The sequence below is a fragment of the Euprymna scolopes genome, chromosome 12, assembly GCF_053919585.1.
Source record: "Euprymna scolopes isolate OS-2025 chromosome 12, ASM5391958v1, whole genome shotgun sequence".
NCBI classification, from domain to species: domain Eukaryota; kingdom Metazoa; phylum Mollusca; class Cephalopoda; order Sepiida; family Sepiolidae; genus Euprymna; species Euprymna scolopes.
The window spans coordinates 81,308,188-81,327,213 of record NC_136493.1 but is presented as its reverse complement, the minus strand read 5'-3'; the positions used below and the strand labels follow the sequence as shown (position 1 = coordinate 81,327,213).

Genomic DNA, 19,026 nt, shown 5'->3' with positions numbered 1-19,026 from the left:
GTAACATTCAAAAATACAATTTTCTTAGCAATCACCCAGTCATGGCTGATGGAACAAGAGCATGCTACCCGTGTGGATTAAATAAAAGGCTTTGTTTGAAATTCTGTGTAAATTCTTGAGTTTGACAAAAAGATTTCCGAGTTCAACAAAATACATCTTAAGAAGTTCAGAGGTTTTATCAATCAAAATGTTGTGCAAATAACATTTAAGATGAGAACAGTAGTCTGAAGAGTCAGATAATACATATACGCTTCAAACTTTTAATCCAAATGTTGAAAAAATAAGACATTAACAAAAAAATTTTTCTCTATAGATGAGGATATTAATATTTCTTTTAAAACTATTAAATTCATAAACATTTTTAATTACTTAACAGTTTTTTTGTTTTTATTTTAATGTAAATCTCCTTAGGCCACACTAAATTCAATGGATTAACATAAATAGCTAACACCCAACAAATCATAATTGAAAATAAAGTATTTCTATTATTTTTCTATCTTCGGAGTAATTTTTTTATAATATACAGAAAAGAAAAAATAGAAGATAGGCTTACTTTTTGGCAATTTGTGCTTTTCTTTTTGATTCTAGCGATGAAAAACAGGATGAAAAATTGGATTCAATAATGCCGCAAACTATACAAAATAAAAAAAATTTAAATAAAAAACAATTTTTAAAGAATGGAGTAAAAAAAAAAAACATGTAAAGAAATTAGATGCTTGTTCAGAAACCCCTACCCTCTGAAAAAGAAAAAAAAAACACAAAAATAAAAAAAAAATCTGTATGACGTACATACTAGTGGTGCAAAGAAAATATTGTACACCAAAAATCATATAAATTAATCAAGTAGTTTTATTTTTAAATAAGAAAATAAAATGTTAAGCTATGAGTAACAATCGCACAATGCCATTTTGAAAACAGTCTTAAGATATATGGGAGATAACTCCAAATAATTCAAACTAGAGTGGTTTTAAAAAGCCATTCTTAACATGGGGAAGAGGGTAGATTGTAAAAAGTTAAATCCACTTAAAAATGATTTTCTTATTTCTTATTTAAAAATAAAACTACTCAATTTTTGGTGTACAATAATTTCTTTCTTTCATGGGTACATAAGAGTACATCATACAGATTTTTTTCTTTATTTTTGTTTTGTCATGGAGTGGGGAGAGAGTTCTGAACAAGCACCAGAAATTATAATTGTATAAGAAAACAAAACAAAAATACAGAACACTCAAGTTACAAGGTCAAAACTGAAAATGTGTCTACAAAAGTGAACAAGTATGCTGATATGGAATCAAAAGACTTACTAATATGATGCATAACTGTACCAACTGTGAGGAACGAGACAGTAATACTGATGATTATGAACACTTCGACAACCGTGGCTACCCAAATGAAATATGGATCTTTATGGCGAATGATCTGGTGCCAAGAAAGAAAAATGGAAAAAAATAAGTTTAGATGTGATAAAGAAATAGGTTAAATGGTCACATTAAAAACCTATATATTCCTTAATATGCTTAATAACTTTAAGATGGTATCAATAAAATAAAATAAAACAAGTAGAACAATGTGTGGAAACTATAATATTTATGCATCTGTACATAGTTTGTTACATGAATGCTATAGATAAGAGTTTTAATTCTTACATCTAATCTAGCATTCAAACAATGTATGATAACTATAAAGATAACATAATTTGCTGCAGATTATAGGTATAGCAAAGACATTTCTCTGTCATCGTGTCCTCTAGTATAAATTCAAACACAGAAAAACTATACTTATACAATGAGTGATTTCTTAGCAGCAATTCTTAGATCAGATGTTTGTAAGATACTTGAAGTGCACCTTTAATATTCAACCATTAACCAAGTAGCTGAAATAATTAAAGGATACTTTTTCATTTACTAGTAGTCCAGGGGATTAAAAAAAAAATAAAACAAACAAAAAAGCAATCAATTTTTTCTCAAGAATAATAAAGTTAAAAAGAATCAAATAATATACATCAACAATACCATCTTTGTGATTAAAAAATGTGATTCGATAAATGTTAAATAAAACATATTCAAAGAAGCAAAAAATACAGGTGAGCCAGGAAGAATAATTCTCCATTTTATTTTTGTAAAATGAGCATTTTTTCATAAATATTATAATTAAATTTCAGATGTAGAAAAAATTTTAGCACCAAATTTTATGCAAGACATTCGTTTAGATTTCATCTGTTGTCTTAATTTTCTGTGAATTATATCAAAGATATTAAAAAAACTCACTTTTGTGAGTGGCACCGTTGAAATTTCTCCATTTTCTTTTGCACTAAAAAAAAAAGAAAATATTTCTTAAATAACATTTTCATACTTTAGAAATTTGTTATTTTTTTGTTGTATTTTCTTCTTATTTTAAATCAGTTAATCAACAATAAAAATGTGTCCAAAGGAAATGTTCATATTATTGTGTGTCAAAGAAAAATACGTTAAAAAAATTAAATGAAAACAATTGAAAGATTTAACAACAACGGCGTTTAATTATATATTAATAGATTTATTAAAAATGCATACAATTGAATTAGTATATTTTAGTAATTCTATACTGAAATATTCTTAAGTGTTTGGAATTTTATATCATGTATTTTATATCATTCTTGATGGTGTGAAAAAAATTGGCAGTAATCTTACTCCTTGGAAAGTTCTGTATGCAAATGATATTGTTATCAGTGCAACAAAAGTGAGTACAACATTCAATGGAAAGAAATCAGCACTCCAAAGGGACAGTTTCAGGATTATTATGACAAAGACAAAGCATATAATCTCTGATGCTAATAGAGAGGATATCTATCCAAAAAAGCAAAAATGCAATAAGTGGTGTCATAAAAGATTTTTCAAACTATCAGTACATGTAACAGATGCATTTTTCATTTGCAGAAATTGTTGAAATTTGACTCCCATGGAATCGAAAGAGTCAATAAATTCTCCTAGGTAACAGAATTGATTCCAATGACTATATGACAATTTATAACCACAACATGGAGAGTTTTCAGATAAATGTTGACAATTTTACAAAGCGTAGAGATTCTATTATATGCAAGAGTGGTAGTATACAATATGTCTGAACTATGCTCTTGTATGACTGCAAAACATGATCAACGACAAAACATCAAAATGACAAAATACTGGCTGCATTGCCAATTTCACTCTACAGGTCTCTATTAGAAAGAACATTGCACAATAGTGTCTTTTCTAGTCATTCAACCATTTCATTTGCAATCTGACCAAACACTGTTTGCTGCTGACTTTGGGTCAGTTATTATTCTGGATTTCCACATAGTGTAATAAAAATATCCATTAGTATGAGCTTTTATATAAACTTCAGTAAATAAAATTACAAAACTTATTACAATATCAAAATTATTACTTTGTACTTAAATCTATGAATTATATAATTCTAAATTGAAAAATAAAAGTTAAGAAAAGATTTCTTGTTTATTCTACCTTTTCAATGAATTGCAAACGACTGGTTCATGTGAAGATTGGTTGGTTCTCAGTCTGGGTGAACAATGCTGAGGTACAATATCAAACACAACCCAACACCTGAAAAATACAAACAGTTTTAAGAAAACAACCTCTCACTTTATTTATATATATATATATATATATATATATATATATATATATATATATATATATATATATATATATATATATATATATATATATATATATTTAAAAGAGTGTAGCCATCAACAATTGTGGGTTTTTTTAAAATGTTTTCATCATATTTTTATTTTAAAATATTTTTATAACGCGTTTCGAGCTTTGGGTGTGCTCTCTTCAGATATTTTCGTAAAAAGTTTTTCTTTAAAATGGGAGTTTGTAGAATTGCCTCCGCTGATATTAAATATGTTTTTCAGAGTGGTGTTCAGACATTCTGTTGTTGTTGGTGTTCAGACATTCTGTCTCCAACTGTAAGTGTTCAGTGTCCGGTCAAAGTTATTTTCAAAGAGTGTTTTTTAGTCCATATGGTGAAGGTTTTTATGGTTTTTTTAGGGTTCTTTTTAAAGACTTTCTTTCCCCATGTATAGCATACACTCACACACAATCACACACGCATACATATACATTCATGTACATGTACACATGCACACGCACGCAGGCACACACACATACACACACGTACATACATAGAAATATATGAAGGAGCATACATATATACATATATACATACCCACCTACACACTCACACACGTACTCGCATACATCCACCGCTAACAATTATTTTTATTTTTTTATTTTATATATATATATATATATATATATATATATATATATATATATATATATTATATATATATATATATATATATAAATATATATTTTTTTTTTCCAAAACACGTATGTATACATGCGCTTAATCATTCAGATATACGTACACGCACCCACACACACACAAGTAAGATGGAGAATAGGTAGAAGACATATATACACACATACACACATATATGTACACACATATATGTATGTGCACATACACTCACAAACATCCACATACTATGTGGGCACATACACATGCGCACACACACACAGACATATGCAGGGGCTCACACATACGCGTATATCCATATCCACACGAACACATTTACCCACTCATACACGTGCATACATATGTATATATATACATATACACACACATACATACGGATGTGTATACACTCATCCACCCATATATAGAATCATGGAAAAGGTACTTAGATGACTGCTTCATCCTATGGAAACCCACATGGGGGTACATCACAGACTTACACACCATACTCCAGAACCTACACCCAAAAATTAAATTCACCATAGAACAAAGCTCTACAGAATTACCTTTCCTAGACATACTGATAAAGATTAAAGACAATAACATTATCACAGACATTTACCGCAAACCTACAGACACCCAACAATACCTACACTTTAAAAGTCACCACCCTAAAAGTTGCATAAAATCAATTCCCTACACCCTAGCACGTAGAATCTGCACCATAATCACGGACAATAACCTTCGAAAAATCCGACTCAAGGAACTACGAATAAATTTAAGAAAAAGAAAATACCCATCACAACTTATAGACAAAGGGATCCAACTTGCGACAAATATACCAGTAGAAGATTTGAGAACCCCTAAAGAACAAAACAAAGAACAAATCCTAACATACGTCTCCACACACAACACAAACAACCCAGAGCTTTTCACAGAGATAACGAAAAACCTCGTCCTACTTAACCAAAACAGTAAACTAAACAACTTCCTTAAAACAACAAAAATAATAAAAAGCAAACGCCAACCCAAAAACCTAAAACGCATTCTTACCTCATCCAAACTCAATCAAGACGAAACAAAAGGAGTCACAAAATGCAACAAACAACGATGTGGAGTCTGCAACATAATATTAGAGGGAAACACATACACATTTACGAACCCCATACAAACATTCAAAATTAAAAAAAACCTGGATTGCACCTCAAAAAACGTGATCTATGTAATAAAATGTCCAGCATGCGATAAATCCTACATAGGCGCTACAAAAAACCTTAGTAATAGAGTAGCCCTACACCGATCTAACATCAAAATCGCGGAAAATAGACACCTACATGTATCACAACATATGCACACATGCAGTGGAGGCAGATTCGAGATAATGCCCATCTTCCAAACTGACAACTACTTCTACTTGCTAACACAAGAAAAAAATTTCATAGCAAAGTTTAACCCCGCCTTGAACATCTCTCCATAATTATACACATAAATAGGCAAAACACAAAATACACTTGCACGCATGCATGCTTGGGTAGGTGTGCACCCTCACACACGAAACAACAAAAAAAGCACAATAAGGCACACGCAAACTTTCGCGGGTGCACGCGCCCATACCCAGTACAGTACCATTTCTCTTAACTAAACAAACAACTAGAAATTAAACGTATGTATGGGTATGTGCGCGCGTGTGTGCGTGTGTATATGTGTGTGTGCGTGGGTGTGCACATATGATTGTGTATGCGTGCGTGTATATGTATATATCATCTGTTATCTATGCTACATCTTGTTTGTATGTGTACGTGCACTTATGTTTGGGTGACCGAATCCATGTATGCATATGTGCTTGGATTGGAAAGGAAACTTCAACCAATATATACATAAGGTGGGATGTATGAATATGTATGTGTGTGTGTGATTGTGAGTGCATGTGCCCATATATATATATGGGTGGATGAGTGTATACACATCCGTATGTATGTGTGTGTATATGTATATATATACATATGTATGCACGTGTATGAATGGGTAAATGTGTTCGTGTGGATATGGATATACGCGTATGTGTGAGCCCCTGCATATGTCTGTGTGTGTGTGCGCATGTGTATGTGCCCACATAGTATGTGGATGTTTGTGAGTGTATGTGCACATACATATATGTGTGTACATATATGTGTGTATGTGTGTATATATGTCTTCTACCTATTCTCCATCTTACTTGTGTGTGTGTGGGTGCGTGTACGTATATCTGAATGATTAAGCGCATGTATACATACGTGTTTTGGAAGGGAAAAAAAAAAAATATATATATATATATATATATTTATATATATATATATATATATAAAATAAAAAAATAAAAATAATTGTTAGCGGTGGATGTATGCGAGTACGTGTGTGAGTGTGTAGGTGGGTATGTATATATGTATATATGTATGCTCCTTCATATATTTCTATGTATGTACGTGTGTGTATGTGTGTGTGCCTGCGTGCGTGTGCATGTGTACATGTACATGAATGTATATGTATGCATGTGTGATTGTGTGTGAGTGTATGCTATACATGGGGAAAGAAAGTCTTTAAAAAGAACCCTAAAAAAACCATAAAAACCTTCACCATATGGACTAAAAAACACTCTTTGAAAATAACTTTGACCGGACACTGAACACTTACAGTTGGAGATAGAATGTCTGAACACCAACAACAACAGAATGTCTGAACACCACTCTGAAAAACATATTTAATATCAGCGGAGGCAATTCTACAAACTCCCATTTTAAAGAAAAACTTTTTACGAAAATATCTGAAGAGAGCACACCTAAAGCTCGAAACGCGTTATAAAAATATTTTAAAATAAAAATATGATGAAAACCTTTAAAAAAAACCCACAATTGTTGATGGCTACACTCTTTTAAATATACATTTTTTCTCTCGTTGAAACTACACAACCATCACTTTAAATATATATATATATATATATATATATATATATATATATATATATATATACACGCAAACAGTTAATAAAACATGTTAAAAAACACTTTGAAAAAGATTTAAAAACATATTTAATCTGAAAAGGAAACTCTTGATAAGTGGATAGTCCTTAATCCGCGGATTTTGAAGAAATACTTTCCTTCTCATCAGAGGTTAAGAATTAACAAAATGCGGGATCGGATTTTGCATACAAAAGTATTTGATGAAACAACAAGTAAGTCAAAGATCTTACTTGATAACAAAAAAGTGAAGCATAGGGAATATGGTGAAGAAAAAGGTGATTACACATGAATGGATAGTCTGGTGAAAGATAAATAATCCAATGACGGTAAAATCCAAAAATATAACTTCAAGAAAGTTAATTGAATTTCCATTTGCACAAGTAAAATCCCAGGAAATCCCGTAATTGGAAGATGGTCTAAAATAATCCAAAGGCCGAAATCCATGGAATAATTCACAAATATGTACAAGGGAAAAGGAGAAAAATTCCAATAATATTAATAAAAGAAAAATAAGATATGCTTTTCACACTGCTGCTGAGGCATAAATATAAATAAGAAAGATCAGGGAAGAAGAAGAAAAAAAATTAAATGGTGATAGAATTAAATAGAAAATAGAAAAATAATGTCAAAATGACCCAGACAGGAAATGTTTAAAGGCGCAAAAAAATATATAGGGCAAAATAATATAGGTCAACTGAAATGTACACGTTATTACTTAAGAAAAATGTCAGCAAGAGTTGTTAAAAGACACTAAATGGAAAATAAATAAATAAATAAATTAATGAATTAATTAATTAATAAAAAGAAAATAAATAATAAATAAACAATGAATAAATAAAAATAAAAAATAAAATATAAAACAAAAAATTAAAAAATAAAAATTATTTAAGGGGAGAGGATGGCCGGTATCTGCAAATTCAGGAAAAAGCAAGAAAGTAAGTAAGTAAATGCATATAGTAAAATATAAGTAAATATACATACAAGATATGAAAGTGTGGGTAGATTGATATATTAGATAGATAGGAATATTTAAAGACTAAAACAGAAATTGCAGATAAAAAACCGGCCAAGCAAAGAAGAAATAAAGAATTAAAATAAAGGATTATTAAATTATAAAGTATTAATAAAGTATGTAGAAAAAAACGATAAAATTAAAGAAAAAATTATATATCTATCTAAAAAGTAAAAGTAATAACTATGTAATTTCAAAATTGCCATAATTAAATTTGGACTTATGTTTACAGAAAGAGATCAGTTCATTTTTAGAATTTATTATATTGTTACTTTGAGGGGAAGTGATTATAGTTATAGCTTTGGTTGTGCAGAGGCGACATGACTTAGAGCCTGGAGTATAAGACTTAACTTTTTTTATGATGATCCATTTGATTGAGAAGGGGGTATTATTAAAGTTAAGTTTTTTAATTAAAGTGGTTAGAGAAGTTCCTTGGTTATTATTAGAATTATGGTTGTTAAAAGAAGAAATGTGGTTAGATATTCTTTTCTTAATTAATGTTGAAGCAGCGCCGATATATGTATGTACTTTATTAAAAGCTCGAGGTCTGGTATTAATATTAATTTGCTGATTTGTATTAGTTAAATGGTTTGAATTTTGTTCATAGTGTTCAACAAATGGTGGGACAATGTTTGTATGAGGACTATTTTGGAGGGGATAATGAGTGTTGTTAGTGTTAGGATGGCTGTTAGGAGAAATATTATTATTACATTATTATTATTATTATTATTATTGCTAGTTGTATGATTGTAGATGGAGGGGCTGCTCGAGTGGTGTATCAGATGGAGGATGGGAAGAAGGATAACTTGAAGACGAAATATTAGTATCTGTTATGGGAGGATTGTGTGGGAGCTCAGTAATTGTGCAAGAATATATAACATCTTTATCATATATATATATATATATATATATATATATATATATATATATATATATATATGCATACACCTCTATCTTCTCTTCTCTAATATAATAAAATAGGACCATTTTTTCCCTGGCATTTTTAACAGTATAGGATTATAAGTAAACATTTCCTATGTACAACTTTTACATCTACCACTTCCAATTACTAATAAAGCATGTTGTTAACCCACAATACATACATTTTGTCACAACTTTGCAATTATTTTTTTATCCTGTTAGATGCACTCTCTCAAATATGTAAGCCCACCAAGAGAGTAACCAAATCTTTCACTCCGATGCAAATTTTTTCTCCTCCATAACACTAATTTACTGCTTCCCTTTCTTTTTTGGGTAACTTTAGCGTATGTAGTTGGTTTAGTATTTGCCTTTCATCGTATTACTTTTTTATACATAATACATTATGATTACATATCCACTTACTGAATGCTTCTTTATTCTTTATCGTTCATCAGAATAACAGCTTAGCCCAAACCTACCAGATCGCTATACATATTACACTTGCATATACTACTTTAAGAATAAGAGATTGTCACATTAACAAACATCTAAACTTGATCCAACATGGCTGCTTGCACATACGATTTGCATTAAACCTTACTGCATTCTGCCTTATCATCACACTAAATTGGCTTCCTTTCAGTCGATTTCACTATACTTTCATATCAGCTTAGTATACATTCAGCGCCGAATTTATTCGCTTCCAATAGAACGTGTTGCTTCTTTTACTTTAATAGGATATTCATATTACACTTTTTGGAACATGCAACATAATATTAGTTACTTTTATTTTCCCTACCGCTCTCTCTCGACCCAGGACTGCTTACCACCCCCTCCCTGACTTTCCTTTGTGGACAGACGCCACATTAGACGATCTGGAAATCACCCCCTCTCAGGTGCATGCCATCATAAAAAAATCTTGACACTTCAAAAGCATGTGGACCTGATCTCATCCCGTCTATGCTATTAAAAAGTGCTCCGCCGAAGTAGCTCCGGTTCTCTCCAAACTTTACAACAAATGCCTTAATGAAGCTTGCTTTTCTGCCTGCTGGAAAACTGCTTCTGTGGTAACAGTTTTCAAGAATTCTGGCGAAAGAACTAACCCAGTAAATTACTGTCCTATTAGTCTCCTCCCACTTTCCGCCAAAATATTTGAGTCCATAATTAACCAAGCTCTAGTCCATCACCTTACAGATGCTAAACTTCTGACCGACCAACAATATGGATTTAGGCAAGCCTGTTCCATGGCAGACATCCTAACTTTAATCTCAGAGTGCATATACCATTCACTTGACAAAGCACGGTAGGGTAGAGTAGTAGCTCTAGATATATCTAAGGCTTTTGACAGGGTATGGCATGAAGGTCTTCTTAAGAAAATCAGATCATACGGTATCACTGGAAGAATACTTAACATAATTAAATCCTTCTTAGATAAGAGAAAAATCCAGCTTGCCATCAATGGTCGTACATCTAAACAATATGATATAAATGTGGCAGTGCCCCAGGGGTCTATCCTTGGACCTCTATTATTCCTGATATTCATAAATAACCTCCCTAACAAAATTTTCTGTGAGATGGGTATATATGCTGATGACACCACGCTCTATAACTGACATGACAGGAAAACAAATGAACACATATCTAGAAGAATGGCAGAAACATTAGAGGACGACCTCCAATCTGTAGTGGAATAGGGACAAAAATGGCTGGTCACATTCAATGCTGCCAAGACTAAGCTTGTTTCCTTCAATAACTACAAGAAACCTTCTCTACCACCAATAGCAATGGCCAAAGAATCTTTATCTGAAAGTATATCTTTTAAACTCCTCGGCCTAACGTTCACAGAAAACATGAGTTGGAACAATTACATTGAGAACATTGTCAGGACCGCTGCAAAAATGGTAGGTTCTCTTTACCATGCTAGAAAGTTACTAACGCCCGAAAGTATCCTGTACCTCTATAAGGCCACCATTCGCCCATGTATGGAGTACTGTTGTCATATTTGGGCTAGTGCATCTGCTACTAGTCTCTCACTCCTAGACAGGGTTCAAAAGAGAGTTGCCAACCTAATAGGTCCTGAACTGTCATCTAAGCTTCAGCCTCTGTCTCATCGACGAAATGTAGCATCCTTCTTCCTGTTCTACAAGTATTTTAATGGTGAATGCTCTGACGAACTGCAAGCATGTACCCCCTTGATATAAATACCCCCAACAAACCCGACAAGCACAAAAATCCTACTCCTTCACAGTTGAGATCCCTAGATGTAAGAGAGCCTTCTACTCAAGTAGTTTCTTCCCCAGAACAGCTAGACTTTGGAATTCCCTTCCGAGTTCCTGCTTCCCCAACTGTACTGACATGCAGAAGTTCAAGTGTAACGTGAACTGACATCTTGCTGCCCAACTCCCCACATAGTACTCCTGTAGCTTATGTCCCTGATAGTAGCCCCCTACACCAAAGTGGAAATGTGCCTTGTTTGGGGTGAAACTGTAATAAAAAAAAAATAAATAAATAAATAACTCAAAAAAACATTCTTGGAATAACTCCACTTACACCAATTATCTGTGCAAGGAGAAAGGTTGCCTTTTGTAATATTTATTTTTTTCTATAGTAATTTTTTCTTTCTCTGGACGTGAGAGGTGATGAAAGGACACATTGTTTGTCTAAGACAGCTCTCCACATTTTCATAATAGCTGGAGCAGCAGACACCTGCTACATCACAGGCAGGAGCTACTTTTCTCGACAAGATTTGAAATCCATTTTCTCTCTGGCTTGCCCAATCACAAGCCAGCTCTCTATCACGTGACAGAGTATATAAAAGGTGAAATCTGAAACCATTAACCCTCTTTGAGCCGGGCAGTGGACATTAGCCTGGGGTGAAAACCGCAGAATGTACTACAAGCTAGCTATGGCTCTCTTCAAACTAACATTTATTGTCATGTGCTGTACCCAAACGAACATTCTTTGTCATGCTAAAGAACATACAACTCACACTCACGCATGACAACATGCAAACACTCTGAAGACTTTGCCCTTTCTTTCTCTTTTAACTGGCTTCCTTTGCTCCGGCGACTACTAGTTATAAACACGTGTAAATGGAACTGAACTGTTCTCTTTTTCAACCAGCCTGCGTGATATTAATTCTATCTTCGCACAAGAACACTTCAACCTACTAACCCGTTTCTCTCTTGGATGCATCTACATGCTACTAACGAGGATAACAAATAAAGTTGTTTAGTAATATAGAATGAAACTCCATTGCATTATCTCTCATTTCTATATAGCTTTCGAAATTATAATGTTACTTTTAGAAATATACTCCTATAACATTCATTTGATATAGGAAACTAATCAACAACTATTTATTACTTTTGTTAACTTCCTTGTTTTAACATCTTTTTAAGCAGTTAAACCATACTAGATTTTCACTCTGTGGGAGGGGAGCTGCATGCGATTGTCAAAATTTACACTTTTGAAGGATTTTGCAAGTTATTTTGATTTTCAGGAGTACTTGTGTACAGTACATTGTTAGATGAAAATACAAAATAAATAAGCAGAAGAGTAACTTATCTTGCCTTTGGTAACATTTTTAGGAGAAAAATGGGTAAGATACTAAGACTTTATTTTTTCTTAAAGGATTTACAATTTGCAAGTTTATTTATTTTTTACCACTGGTTGTGTTCATTAGATTATTGGATGAAAGTACAAAAGTTTTAATTAGGCCCCCACTCGTCTTATGTTAAGAATGGGTTTTTAAATAATAATGTGCTTTTAACATAGTACTTGCTTCACCATACGACCAAATTTTGACACAAGGTTGGTTTTTGATGTGGGATACATCCAGCTGCTCAAAAAGGGGAGAACTGTAAGTTGGAACAAAGAAATTATTGATTTAGTATGGAACGATTTTTGCCTCATAGCCTAAGTCTAGCATCAGAACAGATACTACTCTTTGTAGTATAGAAAAATGAATGTTCCTGATGTATAGGTAAGGAAAATACAAATACATTGGTTTCAGCATTTTCCAATACTGCTTCATTTACATATCATATTTCCATTGCGTGCGTTGGTTAGCGGATTCTGAAAATTATTTTTGTACATGATACCTCGTTTCCTATTTCATTCAATGAAATTGGAAAAAAATGTATTACATGCCCTCAGAATTTTGCCATTATTCAGGCTGAAGTAATATTTATTTCTTCTGTTAATAAATAATGCCTTTAAGCAGCTTCAGAAAATATGCAAAAAATGATGATGTCACCAATTCTAAGGAAAGCATAGAAAATCCCTATGGATTACTTAATACAAAAGAATACATTTTCATTAATTCTGAGACTCAAATAACAATTAGCACAGTAAATAAGAGTATAAAATTATATTTTGGGGTGTTTAGATGTAAATGTATACACAAATATATTAATTTTAAGCATATATTCATTAAAAAGAATACTTAATATATTTTTACTTAGCTTTTTTTTTAAAATAACCATAGGCCGAGACACAAGGTCTGCTAGTATATATATTATTAGGCCGCCTAGCATTGCCTGGTTGTAAAATACACTTAAATATTATATTTTAATCTATGCCGAATTCATATTTCTTCTTTTAGAGCAAATTCTCTATTAATTATTATATTGTACCTAAAATATATGGTAATAATTTCAAAGGTTAAAAAAAATGTGAATTTAGTGCCATCAGCTGAAATCAAACCCAAAATATTCAGTGCTCCAGACATAGTTATTTAGAACATCAGCCTTTGTCGTTACTGTGGTAGCTATCGCTAGATGGATAAAAAAAGTTAAAAATTAACTGAGTTCAAGCGAACAAACGTATATGTACACATGCTCAGAAGTTAGTCGATTTACTCCTACCGAGGTCAACTGTTTTTATTTTCAATTTTCACTTTTTAGCAACTATTTTTACAGGCAAGAATTCCCAAGGTCGATATAACATACATATCAAGTTTCAAGTCTGTAGGTCAAATATTTAGATATGAGTTTGGTAGAGGCGTTATATAAAAACATGTCTGTGCTAAAACATTTTCACATTAAATTCCACACACTTATACATGATGTAAAAACTATGCAAAAAAGAATTAAACATAATAGTTAAATGAAACGAATCATCTAATAAGAAACCATAAAAAATGAATAATTAATGAACACTCGTTTGTAAAATGAAATTAGTTAGCTGTTATGAAGTTGTTCACATATCCATAACTGAGTATATTAAGAAATTGGTTTTAATAATTTTTAAATAAAAAAACTAGGCTTTTAATATCGACGTCAAAACAAGAAAAATATTAACTTTATAGCTATATAGATATACAAAACATTATGTAGAACTATTCATACTTTTTAGAACCACTGCTAACCTGCGTCTGTGCAAATGATTACCACAAGACAGAGCAGACAGCAGACAGTAGACCGTAGGTTTTACATTAGAGTTTTCCTTCTCTTAAATGCTTGTGTACTGACTGAGACTAAGTGTACTTCTCTCCCAGTGGATGTAAAAAATATGTATATAGGGTGTTTTTTTAGAGGTAGCAAACTTTAAATCAAAATAAATGACAGAAAAAATATTTTTATTCTACAAATACGTGGTTTATTCCAAAGTTTAATTTTCGGCATTTACAATCGACAGTTGCCAAATCTGCAATTAATGAAATTATAATTGTCAATTTAAAGTTAGCTGCCTCTAAAAAACACCCGACATATATGTGTGTGTGTGTGTGTGTGTGTGTGTGTGTGTGTGTGTGTGTGTGTGTGTGTGTGTGTGTGTGTGTGTGTGTGTGTGTGTGTGTGTGTGTTACAGGAAATTAAAATTCAATGATTTTCAAAAATACCTGTCCTTAAACTCAGACTTAATATGAGAATAATAGTGGAACTCTGTAAAAATCAGAGAGTGAGAAGAATAATTTAACTTCAAACTCATACCAAAATTTACTAATTTACTTTTCATATAAACCAGATAATAACTCTAATTAAACTTCAGATAAGGGGGAAATAACTCCAATTAAACTTCTTCATGCATCAGAAGATAAAATCACCCCTCAATAAAACTTTTAGCCAACATAAAAACGTTTTGATGATACACTCATTTTATAGTATTTTAGGCAACGTGGTTCAAAAGAAACTACTCAAGCATAATTTATTCTGTCATTATTTAACATTGTATTTTTTTAATTCCTAATCTTACAGGCTATAATGTTATCGAGCATTAAGACCCCAATAATGCCAACTAGGGAGATATTCTGTTTATGCAAGATTGATAAGTCTAATAATTCTATGCAAATTCAAATTATTATACATATTTGAGAAAATTTTTCTAATCACAATTCCAGAGATCAGTAAATTTCATAGAGTAATATCATAAGTTATTACCGATTTTACAAGCTTTCAATATATGCTAGACTATTTGGGGCTTCACAGTTTTTAAAAGATTTTTGGAAAATTTCTTTATTTCTTTCACTCACACTATGCATGTTGACTCACAACCATATATATATATATATATATATATATATATATATATATATATATATATATAAATACACCTATGGTAAGCAAATCCTGCAGAAACGTTCATGCCCCACTCCCACTCAGGCTTATTGCATGGATCTATGCTTTAACATTGCTATTATATCTAAATAATGTTTACTCTAGCTGATTAATCCATCAGATACATTGGTTCTATTACCTTCCCCCCAGCTTATTATAATTTCTACCAGTTAATGGTTATGAAGTCCCTTTTTGGGGGAGGGGGTCGTTTTGGTGTTCCTCACTTTTTAATGGGTCAAATGATGACCTTACTTATGACGTATGGGAACTGATATAATGTATCTAGTCAATTGTATTGTAGCCTGTCATCATTTTGTCATATATTTTTTAGTTATGTAGTTTGTATTTTAGTTTAGCTTTTTGTTTATATAGTTATTATTAATTTTATTATTAGTCATCCTAAAGTAAAGTTTTTTGTGTCAATAGTTAGTATCTGTGACTTCGTAATATTTTGCTTGTTTTTATTTTTAATTTTAAATTTCTAGTTTCTTGTTCAGGCATAATTTACACAGATGGTCTATCTGGATGCCTTGGACCATCCTAATAATTTCCAATAATACTTTGAAATCTCTGTAATTCTTTGATATCCTTTAAACACAACTTGCCTGCATTTTTATAACAAACATATTACATCGAAGTTACCAAGATATATTTTAAAACTAGGTATTTTAATCACAAAGGCACATTTAATATCAGAAAATTCTGATTGAAAACATCATTATTGAACCATTATCATAAATAATATTTCTTTGATTACTTACCATACAAGATTGAGAACAGCGCAAGTGATAAGCCCCATTAAAACTGCAAGTCGATATTTCAGAATCTGAAAATAAATAGAAAAGCAAAAAGTAAAAAACTGATTTCATCATGAATTTTAGTTGTAAATGATTTGTTGACTTTCATGATAAAATAAACATGTAAAATTGGAAGTATGTGAGATTGCATTCATTAGTGTTGTTGTTGTTGTTGTTGTGAATAGATCTAAACTAATGAAACTTCATTTGAATGCTGTTAATAGCAGCCTGATTTGAAACTTGCCTGTTATTGTGTGTTGATTTATAATCTGTAATCAGAGAAATAAAAAGAAATAGGAATCCCCCTTCCTTCCAATAGATATGCAGACATGAAAGGAAGCAGATAGCAATACTGGGAATATCCTTCCTTCCAATAGATATGCAAATTTTATTCTTTAATAGAATGAGGACTGATACCATTTTCAAATTATATATCCATACTCAATTTAAATGAATTAAATAAAATAGAAATAATAGATACAACAATATTCATGTAAATTAGAAATTTAGGAAATTATGTTAGAAAAAAAATCACACATTAAGCATTATGATTAGTACAGTGTATTTCATTAAGTTGATTATGTTAATCTAAGCTACACACACGCACACACACATATATATATAAAACTCATCAAATGTTTCTAAAAAATATTTCAAAACATTTCAAAATTATCATTTCTTTTAATGATTACAGAAATAGAAGATAGCAAATATCAAAAGCATTTATTTTCATAGTATTTTAGTGAATATTATTATATTGATGGTTTAAATTAGATGCTTGTCTTTTCATGCAAGGAAACATTTATTGGGGAATATTTTGTGTCTATAGTTTAACCATTTGACTTATCTCTCATACATTATTTTAATAAGATTCACGTTACACATACATCATATCATTCTCATATCATTCTCTCCATGCAACACACCTCCTCAAGTCTTACTGCCCAGGTTTAACTTTCATACATCATCACAATGGTAACACATGCTTCATTTGGCTGACAGTAGTAACACTGCTGCTTACGAATATTGGAAATTCTCCAAACTTATTCCCTCCACTCCTAACTCTTAAACTAAAAACAAAAGACATGGTTGATTTCATCAAGCAAAAAAAAAAAGAAAATACCTGTGAGACATCATTTTCAATTTTTGCAAACAAATAAGGCATAACTAAAAAACTTCCACCTGCAATAAAAGAAGGAAAATTTAATTTTTTGTGAATACAAACAATAATTGAATACTTTATTATGTAAAAGTTTCTTCCAATATTTGAGAAAATTAGAACATAAAAAACATTAAAAAAATAAGTCAAATCTTATTCATATTTTTAAAATTAAAGAATAAAGTTATTTTATTAGTGATAATTCTATATGTATCATATCTTTGTCTCTGTCTAAGAATGTAATCTATATATCTATAAAAGTGAAAATCTCTATCTGTGTGTGTGTCTGTGTACATTTCCCTACCAAATAACTCTGTCAATTTTCGGTCAGAGACTCACGATTTGATGTAAGGAGTATTGAGATTTGGGAAAATCTTTTTAATTGGTTTTCAGCCAGAAATTTGGCTGTCAAGGGGTCAAAGTTTAACAATTTGACATTTGAAAACTCTACCAAACTCCTCCACCAATTTTGGGTCTAAACACTTGAAATTTTAAATGTAGGTTACTTGGACATGGATTTAGTATCCAGCAAAATATAATTTGCTTTCTTCCTTCTAGTTTGTTTGTTTTAATTATTAAGTTTGTTATTAGAGAGCTTTCTCTCTTTTTTCCTTTAGGACCATTAAGACAGACAATGAGTCGGAATAGATGACAAAATTTTGGTTATGGTCTTCTGCTACACTATCAAGTGCCATATCTATGGCAATTGCTACAGCACTAAAAATAGTTGCTCTATTTGGTAATCTTTTTTTTTTTTATATAGTTTTTCCAGTTACTGCAACACTACCAGTGCTCTTTGTATTCTTAGAGCCATCAATATAGATACTTTGGTGGTTTAAGTATTTTTCTGATATAGCTGATAGTTGTTCCAGGTATATGGTGAGGTGGGTTTTCATTTGGGGGAGTTTATTAAGGTCTAATAGAGGAATATTTATTAATTTGGTTTTATGAATTTTGTATAATGGGATATTTGTTTCTTTAATGGTGTGAGAAATTCCATATACAGTTGGCATCTTTCTTTTTGTTGCAGCTGCCCACGCATTAGTGGACGGCCATCACTGGTTTAAATTTGAATGTGTCAGGTGATTCACTTGGCGTGCTTTTTGTATCATGCTTTTCCTTTTTCAGTCTACACAGAACTCAGCATGGAGAGAGACTCAAATCTAGCAGCTCCCACTGGAGGGAGCTAAGGCAATTCTTTCATGAACATCAAACAGTTGGTGAACAAGAGACTATAACTCTACAAGCAGAGACAACTTATCCTGATGAATTTATCCAAATTAAGGGTGACATT

At 31.5% G+C, this 19,026-nt stretch overlaps 1 protein-coding gene across 1 annotated transcript in view; it reads right to left on the bottom strand.

The window, feature by feature from the left end:
* LOC145291376 (uncharacterized) overlaps window positions 1-19,026 on the bottom strand; it is a 115,127-nt gene that overhangs the window by 27,172 nt on the left and 68,929 nt on the right. Inside the window, exons 11-16 of the mRNA XM_080137164.1 lie at window positions 17,697-17,755; window positions 16,538-16,602; window positions 3,483-3,581; window positions 2,268-2,310; window positions 1,305-1,419; window positions 554-632 (exon numbers count right to left, since the gene is read on the bottom strand). Of these exons, the coding sequence (XP_079993290.1) occupies window positions 554-632; window positions 1,305-1,419; window positions 2,268-2,310; window positions 3,483-3,581; window positions 16,538-16,602; window positions 17,697-17,755 (460 nt within the window). The remainder of the gene's footprint in view (window positions 1-553; window positions 633-1,304; window positions 1,420-2,267; window positions 2,311-3,482; window positions 3,582-16,537; window positions 16,603-17,696; window positions 17,756-19,026) is intronic.